The 13,991-nt window shown below is 32.4% G+C and overlaps 1 protein-coding gene across 1 annotated transcript; it reads right to left on the bottom strand.

The window, feature by feature from the left end:
- Positions 1-187: 187 nt before the first annotated feature.
- On the bottom strand, positions 188-13,744 carry LOC130648843 (intraflagellar transport protein 56-like). The gene is made up of 21 exons (XM_057454948.1): positions 13,624-13,744; positions 13,407-13,544; positions 13,236-13,328; positions 11,898-12,012; positions 11,106-11,155; positions 10,696-10,758; positions 10,081-10,163; positions 9,533-9,602; positions 9,297-9,334; positions 9,126-9,189; positions 8,928-9,002; positions 8,480-8,560; positions 7,372-7,393; positions 7,085-7,194; positions 6,576-6,639; positions 5,797-5,969; positions 5,415-5,484; positions 5,139-5,245; positions 4,808-4,941; positions 3,369-4,246; positions 188-848 (listed from the first exon to the last, which is right to left on the bottom strand). Exons 1-20 carry the CDS (start codon positions 13,624-13,626, stop codon positions 4,132-4,134), a joined length of 1,668 nt encoding a protein of 555 aa, XP_057310931.1. The 5' UTR covers positions 13,627-13,744; the 3' UTR covers positions 188-848; positions 3,369-4,131.
- Positions 13,745-13,991: the final 247 nt, after the last annotated feature.

Raw genomic sequence — 13,991 nt, 5'->3', positions numbered from 1 at the left:
GCGGGAAAAGTTCATAAAATGCAATGCGAATACGAAAATGACAAGAAATTTTTTGAATATACCTTTTCGCTTTAGAAAAACTAAATGACAAACTCTATATAGGTGTTCCTATGAATCACAGAAAGCATAAGAATCAGATCGCAATGAATGGGAGGCTAAACCAAAAGAGTTAATCAAAAGAGATGCATAACGGAACATTGGAATATTTTTCAAAGATTTAACATATATATAATTTGAAGTTTACATAATTCATGCTAATAAATAAATAAAACAAAATTGACTAGAATTCACCGTCATCATCTGGTAGCGTGAAAATTTCGTACTCATGCAACGCGCGTGCGCCTAAACTAGACAACAGACCGCCAACATATATAAACGCAACAACGAGCACGAAAGCCTGCAATCGTCCGAGTCTATTAATTTCTGGTCTGTCTTTTATCGCACCATTTTCTAAATGTGTTCCAGGAGGTCTGTATTCTTTTTGCTTTGATTCATCTAACGGAATCTTTGATATTGCACCATCACTGGGTGAATGCGAATTGGTTGTAACGTTACTATACGGCTGGATGCTGGTTGTATTAAGGATCGATCTGTTTTTTACAAGCGTAAACGGATTTTCGCGATAGTGCTTCTTCGGATTTTTTTTTAGATACAAGATATGATTTCCAAGGTGATAGGTTCTATATTTAGGTCCCATTCTACCATTGCAGATAAGCGGTATTTTCGGTTGGAACTGTATAAATCGCCTCACCAAATATCTTGACATATTTTTATTTGTCTTGATCGCTTACACTTCTAAACTTTGCTTGTGTTCAGCATAATTGCTACCAATTTTAAGCTCGTTTACCCTAAACAAAAATATCATTAACAACTTAAATATCAAGCCAGGTTGCTAATAACAAAATGTTGTTTATCTTTTCTTTCGGGGTTGTAATTTTTAATTTATTTATAATAAAACGAAGGAGGGTGAGGATATTTTTAACATGGAGAGCATAACTATTACTCTGAATTTTAGAATATTCAAGAGCCTTCTGTTTAAAAAGTCTTTATTAGCAGATGTTTGTTATTCATAATACATATGTTATATTACTTCGGTTTTAAAAATTCTTATTTTAAAACAAAATAGCACAATATTCAGGAAATTCAATTCAAACTCGTCCACAGGGCTGTTTTCAAAAGTTTCACCAACATGTTTAACAAATCCAACCTCTTTTCTAGGACTCTTTATGGATTTTTTTTATTTACTGTCAATTAAGCATGCTGCTGTTAGTAAAACAAAGAAAATGCTCTCCTTACTTTAGCAAGATATTCTTGTTTTTAAACTGTTTAAAATTGAGAAAACAACCTCTCGTCCCAAAGTGTCTGTTCCTTTTTTCCTCTTTTGATTGGCGGAATATCGAGGTTACATAATGTGCATTATGCAAAAGTTAATGTAAGGGGTGATTGCCAACTAGGTGTGGTATGCTACCCACATTGCGATTAAACTTCAAGGGGTGTTACTGGAGAGAAGCTTTTAAAGAAGTAAGCTTAATGAGAATATTATTTTCTTCCTTTTTGAATTATTATAAGGGACCGGTTTCATTACTGAATCCGAATTAACGATTTATTAAACATACTTTTATTCAAAAGGCGCTAAAAAGCCCTCTTATCAACGTGAGCCTATGAGCGGTTAACAAACCCATTGTTAAAAGGGGCAATTATATAAAAGAAAGGCTAACAGCTTTTTGAGACTTACTTATTTTTTGTCAATCTTGATCCCAGGTCCTAAACTTTTGTTACATAAAAAACAGCATCCTGAATTCTCTCTCTTTCTCTTCAGCTCATTACATTCTATGTTGTGACATTAAACGTCAAAAACACGGCGTCTTTATGAATCTTTGACGTCACCTATTTACTTCATTTTAAACCATTCTCAACAACAAACTTTAAACTCAATAAAAGTCATCACCTCAATGAAAGAATACGCATTTTCCAACAAGACAATCTTTTATATGCATCGATCTTACATTTTGTGTTGCAGCGAAAATTAAAAACTCTGCGTAAAATCTAGATTTAAGCACTGCGGGGGAGATGATTAAATAATTTCATAAATTAACATTGTAAATATTTTATGCAAAGTAAAGTTTAACATGCATGAATAAATCTATTGTGTTAGTCTAATGGTACCATTCTCAAAATTTACTGTCGAAAAGAGTTAGGCAACAAGGTTGTTGAAAGCGATATCTCATCTGGGAAAGAGGCTGATCTAAACTGTTCCATCACGACGTCAGTACAGTCAATAAATATGAATGGTACTTAGAACGCCCTTAAAAAATGTATCCTCGGCCCGAGGAGTTGGCGTCTTGTGTCACAGCCGCTGTCGCTTACATGAAGGCTCCACCTCTATTCCAGGACCTGTCTCTTTTTGCATATTGGACGGCAAGACAAACTTCTTTTTCGTCAGACCTATTAATAAGCGCAGTGCGAAAGAGAGACAAAAAGCGCTAAGGACGAGGTTGCTAAAGGCTAACAACGTTGAAAAGCTAAAAAAGGGGAACGAGGCTAAAGATATTGGCCAAACTTGTAAGATGGTAAGTGAGGAAAGGGGTAGTAAGATAAATACAACAGGGTAAATAAAATATAGTCTTGAAAATTGACAACCGTCAATTTTTCATACGATCCAGTTGTTTTTTTCTTCAATCCAGCATTCAAAAAGAACAATCCATGTCCTGACTAAATAACAGGAAATACAAAAAATCAAACTTGTATTTTTTATCAACATTTTTGTGATTTTAATTTAGTATAAAACTTGCCGATTTTAATTTATTAGTTCATGGACATCCCAATAAAATATATAAAACAGAAAGTTCCTGTTAGTTTTTAAAAAGTTTTAATTGATCCTGTCCTAACAACTCACCATTCAACACCGTTCAACTTTGTACCTCCTGTTCCACAATTTGGTTTCATGCTAACGAACGAATAATTGGAATCTTTATACATTTAACGGTTCTAGTTCATTTAAAACTTTTAGCGCAAGAAGTCTTGGGGAGAAGTTCTGTCAGACAACTTAAAGCAAGGCAGACAGAAATACTGCGCGTTGGAGAGTTAGTGACAGGTTCACTGTCCTTCTCAAAGATAAGTTAATTTGACTCTCCAGATATTGAAGATATTTGAGTGCAAGAAAACGTATAAAATATTGGGAGAATAATTATTTTGAGACACAAGAAATATAATCGCAAAAATATCTCCCATGGTAAATATGTTTCTTGTAACTGATTGCGGTAAAATACTACGCCAATAGCCTGGATAAACACAGCAAAAATATTGTAAAAGAACTTTAAATGAAAGAAGAAAATTGTTTCAAGAGCAACATGATATATTATACTTACATACTATACACAGACTTCTATATACAATCTAAAAAAATTTTCTCCGTGAACATGAAAAGCAAAACAAAGCGTCCTAAATATTTAAAAGGAAATTCAAAATAAAATATTATTAAGCTTTTACTTTTTAATTACGTTCTCTTACGGAAAAAAACACTCTTCATCGCAGAGATTACCAAAGAATTCAACATTTACGGAAAATCAAATATTTTATTTTGAACGAACGTTCTGTAATTTTGTTCATTTCATTTCGACTGATTTTTTCTCTTAAAAACCTAGCCGTTTTTAGGTCCTTTTTTAAAAAAAGTAGAATTTTCGAGAAAATCTCTTGAAAGGTTAACAAACATTCAGGCTATGTTTATTAACCTGAATGTGTGTTGTATAAAAAAACGTGTATTAAAAAATCACAATTTAAAGTTCGATAACTTGCTTGGCCGATGCTCCATTTTCACGTCACGTCGAAATTTTTGCACGCATAACATTTTTATCATAAAAAATTTAAAGTAACAACGATATAGACAGTTTATTTTAAATGTATGAAAAGTATTGAATTATAGAAAGTCACCTCAGTTAACCATTAAAAGATCACAAAAAAACTGGCGTTCAGCATCAAACGAGGCAAATTTCAAAAAATGTTGGCAAAATATTTTTAGTTTGTTAAGGCTTGTGTTCCTCAGGATATTCCACCCATGAAAAGTAAAAAGATACGTCGGAAAAGCTCTCTATACTATTAATAAATATTAAATATTTTTGCCGATGTTTTTTTTTATACAACGGGAACTCGATTTTCTTTCGCCCATTTTTTCATTGTTCGAATGATGTACTCCACTTGCGGGTTGGCAGAGTTTCTTAAAAGCTGTAACACATCGCGAAGTGTGTCCCTAAAATATTTTAAAGCAAGTCAAAGTCATAGAAAGGTTTGTAAAAATTAGAACTAAAAAAACAAACAAACAAACCAAAAAAAAAACGAAAACAAAATATAAACAACGATGAGCATGGCAGCCTAAGGACAAAAGGTTACTCAGTAATACTATATTTATTTTGAGAATTTACCTTGTATAGGGGGCAGGGTGGCTAAATAAAATAAAGTTTCGTAAATTTAAAAAAATTGAGGAGGTTTCGGAATCATATTATAAGAGAAAATACTAAAAAACGTCTAACAATACAATTTTGTCAAAAAATTTGAAGGAAATGAAAAGTCACCAACAATCAAGTCTTTTTTGTTTAAATGCCAGAAAGGAGGCTGTTCATTTCAAGTTGCAGTACATATTTAAATAAAATTCATCAGTCCTGTGCAAAATGAACATATGGTCTTTTTATGTTACAACAAAACGTAATAACAAAAAGCTACTATACAAAAAAAACAAATGTCATTAAAAATTATTAGCTCATTTTTATCAAAAATGATCCCACACTATGCAATCGAGACAAAAACAACAAACCTTGGTTCATGACCAGCTATGATCATTTGAAAAACGCCCACACACGCACCACGCTTTCCTTCCCAATACTCGGGGTTTGGATCTAACCTCTCCAATACATCGAATGCTTTTGCAGCGTAGTAAAACTGTCCCATCTGAAAAAAGAAAAAGATTTTGATGCACCTGTTGTCAAAAATATTTTCAAAACATCCAAAGAAATTTCAGGCCGTTTAAAAGTAAATACTTCTTAACGGCGCAGGAAAGTACATACGACAAGCTCTAAGAAAGTTTCAATAAAATTATGTGCCCACTGCGAATTATAAGAAGCAGATGTTGTTGTAATGAAGTTTACCTTATAACAATCGTTTGCGATAAGTTGAAGTAAACTGAACGATTCCGACGACGTCTCCATTTTTAAATAAAATTCCCACGCGAGACGAGCCTTTCGATTCATGATGTCTATATGAAATTATGATGAGACTTACATTAAAGTTCTTCTGTCAGTACAAAGTAAAGTAACTCGGCATAGTAATGTAACTCGAAAAATGTAACTCGACAAAATAATGTAACTCGACAAAGTAAAGTAACTCGACAAAGTAAAGTAACTCAATAAAAATAAACTACTTACAGCATCGTGCTAACCAACTAATATAAATGTATTCGTTTTTGATCTTTTCACTTTGGATAAGCAAGAAAACCTACAAAAATTATCAAGACTATCAAGTCGAAAAGTTTAACTAGAATTAGGGGTTTGAAATGTACACTAGATATTTGATAACCTCATCGATTTATCGCCATCTTATAAAGTCATATTACTTGCTTAAAATGCACTGCTGTCATCAAGGGAGTTATGTTCTCAAAGTGTAAAGAGAACGAAAAAGTTCTAGATAATAAAAATAAATAACAAAAAGCGAATGTAGTGAGTGTGTCTGGTTTTCACAAATAGGTTAAGCAGCAATGATTATACGATCAGTCAAAAATAATGCACGTTGATGAAAACCACACCTTACCTCTTCTGCTTCTTTATAGTTTCCAGCAGACGCTTTGGCTTGGCCGTAGTTGAAGTTGAAAGAGTCATCATTGTAGAAATAACTTTTGATGGAGTTAAAGTAAATGAGCACGTCTTCGAATTGTTTCAACAAAAAGAAACACGACGCCATGCATTGACGCCCATGTATCGTGTCTAAAATAGAAATTGAATCGAAAGTAATAATAGTTCGAGCTGCTGAGTCGGACGCATAACAACTAAGCGTCTCTTTACGGGACATAAAAATCTTGTAATATTTCTTAAGCGTGACATATTCTAAGCGTTCTGTTTACAAAAATCAACATCCACGTGTTTTATGGACTTTGTCACATGTTGCACAATTTATCATACTTTGTTTCATAGTCATCGGGACGTAAAGTGAACTCAAACCAGTTTGAGTTACTGTTTTCTAGAACTGTTTACACGAGTTCTTTCACTTCGCGTGAAGTAAATCTTAATTTGGGTGACATTTCTACTTTTGCCAGATTAAGCGAAGTGAAATTTCAAATTGATGCAAGTTTTCATTGTGGATTTCATTTCGCTTTGATTTCGCTTCTGTCTTATGCAAGCAACCTTTTAACGATGTACACTGCTCTTACAATTTCATGGCATATCCCAATTACACTCGTCCACGATGGTCAAAGGTTCGATCAAGGTGCACAATTATCAGTTAAAAGATTTCAACATGGAAAATGAATGACAAAACTTACAACTATTTATTTATTTATTTTTCCTGGTAAAATAATAAATGAAACAACATACCACATTCGCTGGCTGATCCACCAACTAGTTGAAAATATTGCTGTGCAACCTTCAGATGTTCTCTCTAAAACGATAGAATAATCGACAGTCATAGAATTCGGCAATCCTCGTTAAATTAAAAATTAGAAATCCAGCATCATAAAAATAGGTTGCTAACATAATTCTGAATAAAATTTCTCACAGTTCTGGAAAATCTTATACAATTCCAACATTTATCCAGCATTAAAAAAAATTATCGGAAAAAAGTAATGGAATTAAATGACATATTTCTGGCAACAGCAGCTTTATAAAACATAGGAAGTGAAATCACTACTAAGAAGTGAGATAGAATTGCCCCTTTAAAATTAAAACATTGACCACCAGGTGGCGGCTTAAACCATGATAAATTGATTTTTGAAAAAAAGGAAGAGAATTATTGAGTCGTTTCAATTTGTGAGACACCTGTTATCAAAGTCTTACAAGTGACTCTCATTACACCTACATGACGAAATATTAAAAACATCACATACAGATCCTTTTTCTTGTCCCAACGTTGCATTGACCACACCTTTTAGAATGTACTCATTTGGTGATGTTGGTTCCACATCTTTGATCAAATTATACGCTTCTTCAATGTCATCTAGAATTATAAGAATCGTAAATGATGAAAACGAACTTGTGGAATTTATTACAAGTCATTAGTCAATAAAAAAATGACACAACTCGATGACAATTTGCTGATATTTGCTTTGTAGAATTTAGTTTAGTAGCTGGTATGTGCGCATGTCAGTATATCATAACACAGAAGAAAACCCACCTTGACGTAGATAGTACACTACCTAAACAAAAAAAACAAAAAAAAACTCACATTAAGAGTAAAAAACAATCAGGTCTTCATTACTTTCACCAGGATTTAGGATGATAATGAAAAAATAAATGCCCTGGTTTTTGCTGAGTTTAGGTTAAGTCTGAGGCTTGAGAAAAATCTATTTGTTTTTGGAAATGGGTACATAACAACACACACTGCAACAAAAAAAAAACACAAGGCAATATTCTGTAGCTGATTCTATTGAAAGAATTTTCAGTGAATGGCAAAAAGCAATTGATATAAATATTTTTTGCACAGACTTCTGCAGCCGTGCTTTAAAACAACTTACAAAAAACTTTTATCCCAGGTTTTCCTTACAACACTTTTTGAATGTTTTCAGGTTTTCTTGTTCAATTTTTATGGCAAAAGCTATGACTTTTAGTAATAGCATGCTTTCCTTCGTAGAGTCTCTCATAGACAGTTATATTAACATCTAAAATCCAAAGGTGCAAAATTCTACACAAGTCTAATGTTTATCATGGAAAGTCCATGATTCGTGTGCACTTTCTTTTCAAATTGGTATTTTACTTGTTTTGTTTAAACGTGAAGAGAAAAGAAGATATGCGTGTTGCAAAAAAAAGAATTATAACGTGATGCATCTTTTTTTTTTGAACAAGGGTCTCTTTAAAGAGAAAAAAACTGTTAGCACCAGATATTTCAAAAACTTTTTTTTAATAAGTGCTCACCTTAAAATTACTGTGAAGTGAGTGAATTAAGATCTTCATACTACTTGGGCATTTCTTTGTTTTCTTAACATCAACTTTGATTTGTTGGCAGATAGGGTGACCAAAGTTTATCTTGAGTTTTTGGGGATATTGGAGTGTTTCATAAAAATTGCATGGGGTTTGAGCAACAAAAACTCTTCTATTTTAAAAATTTTTAATACTGCAAACTACCTGTTAATAGATCACATTCAACTTAAATTTGCAAAAAAAAAATTATCAGAAATGGTAAGTAAGACATTAAGTAAGATATTATGACCTAACATTAGGGTTCCATTTTTAGCCTTTTTAAAATTATGAGTGTCAAACAAGCATTTTTTAAGTAGCATGCTTACCAAATTTAGTCTTGCTTCGGGAAGAGCATCCAGAAGTGGTGGCAATATTTGTAAGGCACTTTCTCCGTTTCGAAACACAACCTAAAACATAGCATTCTTTAACAACGTACCGTTTTGAAGGACACAAAGCATTTTCATTTTTATTGTGGGTGAAGAATTATTAAATTAAATTCGTGCTTTGCTAACAAGTCAACATTTGAGCAAACATTCACTCAGTTAAAAACTTAAAAAAAACTTTAATTATTGAATGCATAAGAAGATAATTTTTGATGACCTATCTTTTTCAGCAGGTTTAAGCATTTAACACACTAAAACTGCTTTGTATGATACAATGTGCATTGAAATGACTTTTTGAATCAACATGTGCCCAAATAAATAGTCAGAACCACAAGAAAACGATTGTGAATATGCTAAAAACTCTTGATTATACAATAATAAAAACACTCACTAAATTGTGCTTAATTAAATCTTTGGCATAATTAAATGAAGGACTTGTCATTTCTTGCAAGGACTTGAGCTCTGCCTAAAATAATAATATTGTAACATAGTCACCGTCTATAATGTTGGAAAATGTGGTGCAAAATATGTCTAAAATATAGAAAAAGCAAACTAAAAATACACTAACAAATTATATAAAAAGACCTACTTCAGCAGCTTTTCCATTATACAATTTAAAATGATTGCATGCTTTCAGATTAATTGCGATCGCACTGAAAACAATTTTTAACAATTTTAAATCGAACCCAGATTGGAGGAGTGTGTTCACATATGGAAAAAAAATATACACAGAAAACAAAGAAACAATAAGCTATGGTACCTGTCAGGATAATGTTGCAGATATACTGACAAGACTTCCTAAGAAATAGACATGAAGTAAAACGTTTAGAAGTGACAACTAAAGGCATAAAAACCTACAATTTAACTACAATTGAATTATGGGATTTAAGTTGTTTCAATGCCGTAGAATATATTATAACTTGCCATCTCAACAATACAATGTTTACATTGGAACAGTTTAGGAAAAAGTTACAAAAAAAACCAAAAAAAACCTACTTGCGACACATCGAAATAATCCAATTTGTAGTAACACAGTGCCACATAAGTATTTAATGCTAAAAAATCCCTGTGAATGAAAATATAAAATAAATTGTACAGAAACGAATGGGTACATTGAGAAAACTAGATCAACTCTTAAGAAGAACAAAAAAGTATTCCCTTTCCCTGTAAAAGCCTGGCCAGTCATGCAACTTTTAGAGTGATGTTCCTACAACCTGAGGAACAATGATGGTTTGAAAATACCTCTAAAGTTACACGCGACAACAGGACAAGAATAATTGCAGGGTACATAACCCAACCTGCAAATTGTCAGGAAAAAAATTGCCATATAATAAATTGCTTTTCACAAAAAAATCTTTTCAAACACAACAATGTTTCCAAGTTTCACAATATCTAATGTTTTGTGTAAAATATAAAATTAGTTTCTGACAAGTTTTACTTCGATTCAATCAACTGTTCTGTATAACCTTGCTTTTAATAGTGCTTTTAATATTGCTCTCCATAAGTCACAAAAAGAATCACAGAATATAAGGAAATGAAAATACCTATTATCCAGCAGTATTCTTTTGTAAATATCTATGGCTTCTTGGAAATGACTTCGGAGGTAATGAATAGATGCAAGACTTAGCTGGAAAAATGAAGTACAATACCTGCAGTTGAGTCACATATGATATCAACTTAGAGTACACTTCTAAATAATCTTGAAAACTCAAACTCAAAAGTCATACTCAAAAAATAATAAAAAATCATTGCATAAGCCACCAGTCCTTATTTTTAAAACCTTTTTGAACACAGTTATTTTGTGCTTCTTGTAAAATATTAGAGTCGTAAACTGTTATAATCTGGTTCTCTCCTTTTAATTCAGTTGTTAGATTTCTTGTTAAGCAGTTACCTAAACTTGAAACATGCATATTTTAAGGAACAGCTGTTCTGCTTTTACTTCACAATGATAGAAGGTAAAAAGAGTATTCTGTGATGATGTATATTTTACTTATATCAAATTATGTTCTAACATGTGATGTTATTTTATAAAAAACATTGTTTCCATATCAATGTGTTTAACTGTAGTACAATGACTACACTACTTCATACTATACCATTACAATTGCTTCTGTAAATTATAAGAGATAAATTTAATGTAAAGTTTGATGAAGAATTACCTGGTCCTCAACTACATCTTGCAACTTTGAGTGAAAACCCATCAACTTCTGTTCATCATTAAACTAAACATGTTATTAAACAATAAAAGTGATCTGCGAATTTAAAAGAAATTTTTTCTCTTAAAGGTAGAACGACAACAAAAAAACTAGGACTTTATTTATAACATTTTGTTGCGATATAGTTAAAAAACACAGCCTAAACATCACTATATTTTTTCATTGCAAAAGCGTTAAGAAGCTTCCTTAGGCAGCCCAACATCATGTTTTGTTAAAAAATAGTTAAAAAACTTACATATAAGAACAGAACTACAAATCACAGGGTTTACTTGAATTGAGGTGTATAATAATGACATTAAAAAAAGTCATACAAACTTTAAAACATATACCTGAAGTCACAAATTAAGAAATACCTTATGTGAGAGATGAAATGCTAATCTGTTTGCAAGCTTTGAATTTGTTCCTAAGAATAATCACATACATACTCCAACTTAATTAGTTGTTCTATGGGCAAAGACGAAAGTAGGTTATGGTCGGTCGGTCAATGAAATAAAATAATTTTATCAAGAAGTTCTATGGGCCCAACCACCCATAATTTTCACAAAAACAAAAAAATAATATCGAGCAAAAGTTTAAAAGAAAAAAACCTAAAACTTTTGTGAGAAACAGCTTTGGTTAACCAACCAATTTTGGTTGGTTAAATTTCAATCCACAATAATTATACTAAACAAGGTGAATAAATAATGTAATGTGTATTTTTTTTTGTTGTTGTTTCAACCATACATTCTTGATAAGATTATTTTTATTTCATTGACCAACCTTATCAAGTCACCTTATCAAATTTAAAGCTGTTTCTCACAAATTATTAATAGTTTGGTATTTTTTGGGAGAGGGTGCTAAGACTTTTTAGTCAAAAACACAATTTATATTTCTCCTTCTTTCTTTTGTTAAAAGTGTAAGTTACTTTTAACATTTACTTCATAGCAGGCCTTTTCAGGAGATTTTGAGTGGGTGTGTGATGAATAACAGGCCCAAAATGCATTTGCGTGTGCTTTAGGCGTGCTATTCTGGTCAATTTCTCATAGAATATAGGATTTTAAGCGTGCTATCGACAGCATGCCTGAATCATTTCAGGTGTGTGTGGACGTGTACGCGTGCTATCACACACCTCTCATGATAAGGCCTGTCATAGCTATATATCATACCATTATCAAGAATACTTTGGGATTCAGTGTACATTCCCATCATGAAATAACAGCAAGCGACATTAGGATGAACATCAGGATGGCATTTCTCTTGTTTCAATAGTACTTGGTATTCCTAATAGTAACAAAAAAATATTTTCCTGCTTCATAAGTTCAGGAGAAAGTGAAACTATGGACACAGCTAAATATGTGATTTCCCTTAAAATTATATGTTATTTAAAAAATTATGACATCAGTGCAAATTTTAAAGTTCATTCTAAACTGTCTAAGCTACTTTAATTTTAGATAGCATTTATGCGGAACTTTTTAGTTTCAATTTTTTACTTTTTCACATTTATCGCTTTATGTCATCAGAGTATTGAGTAGCTGATAGTCAATTTAGCTAAAAAATATTTCTAAAAATCCTAATCGCTTTGAATTGTAGACTACAGCTGACACCTTGTGACATAAGCATAAGAAATTCCAGCGTGAACAATGGCGCCGTAGATTAGTGGTTATAGCTTTCGTACTCTGTGCGGGTTCAATTCCTCCTGACGACAATTCAACATGGGCAAGTGAATGTTACCATAGCCCCCGGGTTAACCCAAGCCGTAATAGGGAAACTGGGGAGATGGCACATTGTGTGGGCCGTTGGATGTTGCCGGGAGTTGTCTAGTAGAGTGCGGGCCCTAATTGGGTTTGCGTAGCTCAAAATGAGCATTAAGTACTCCAGGACTCTCCATCTAAGCCATGGCCTCATGGAAATAATAAACAGGGTATATCCCTCGATATTTGTGAGGCTAGCCATGTAAAATATGCACATCTATCTATATAACATTGTCTACATAAACATAAAAAATCACTAGTGATGACATGCAGCATAATTTTTGTAGCATAACATTCAAACACATTTAACAATTAGTTAAATGATTGTGAAGACGTCCATGTAAATCCATAAAAGTTTCTTGGAAATAAAATTTGGGATTATCTAATCATAGCTCATAAAGTTTGTGATTTTTTTTAAATATTTCTCTTGAGTTTCTTCTAGGTCTTCTCTCCATATGGTACCAAATGTCATGTCACTTCCTGTATTCATGTACTGCACATGTGCATGTTAGTCTATATCACCAATGGAAATCAGGTTTAAGAATTCTACAGTTATGAAACTATTACCTATAGCAATTGGAACGGATGCTAACTATATATAATAAAGTTCATATACAAAACACATGCAACACATAATTATCTCCAAGTCAAGAACAAATCAATAAAAGTACTCACAATAGCTTTGCTAACCTTGACAGCTTTTATAATGATACACAAAGACAAAGAATTTACTAAATATGAATCTAAATTTACCTCAAAAGCCTTTTTGTAATCACCTAAATGAAATGCACAGTATGCAACCCACAAAGCAATGTCTTCACTGTTTTTGCCGGCCTGTCTTGTAAACTATAATAGTATAAAATAAAGACTGTTTATACTAGATAATCTTATCTTTGAGTAAAAGGTATGAGCAAAGAAATTAACCTCTAATAGTGTTATTGCTCCTGTATAATCTCGCGCCTGTAAAAAATCTTCAAGCTTTGGCAAGCGTTTTTTCTTCTTTGTGTCCTTTTGTTGGCTTCCTGAATTAGGACCAAGGGCAGGTTTCTGCCTTTGAAGCATCTAAAAGAGAATTCATTTTAAATAATAAAAATAACAAGAATTCTGTGTAAAGATTTGATGAAACAAAACAAGTGACTACCATCTTGGTTGAGCTGTTCCAGTCAAATCCTTCTTATTATGTATTCTATATCTATGTCTGGAACAAGAACTGAAACAAGATACATTATATTACACCTATGGTACCAAATTAAAATCAAATAAATTGTTCAACAGGTTATATATATGGTTATACTCACAAAACGATAATCTAAATTTAAGGAGGTGATCAGGAGTACAAGCAATTGCTATTCTTTTCGTAATTATGTAAATTCAGAAAAAAACACACGATATTTCACAAGATTCATGTTGCAATAAGAAGTAGGAGTAATTCCTATGCGTTTCTTTTACTAGCAAAATAATTGCTTGTTTCCCACTCCCACTCTGTCAAGCCTATATATCTGGCAAACA

Source organism: Hydractinia symbiolongicarpus, chromosome 7 (genome assembly GCF_029227915.1).
Source record: "Hydractinia symbiolongicarpus strain clone_291-10 chromosome 7, HSymV2.1, whole genome shotgun sequence".
NCBI lineage: Eukaryota > Metazoa > Cnidaria > Hydrozoa > Anthoathecata > Hydractiniidae > Hydractinia > Hydractinia symbiolongicarpus.
This window is presented reverse-complemented; position numbering and strand designations above follow the sequence as displayed.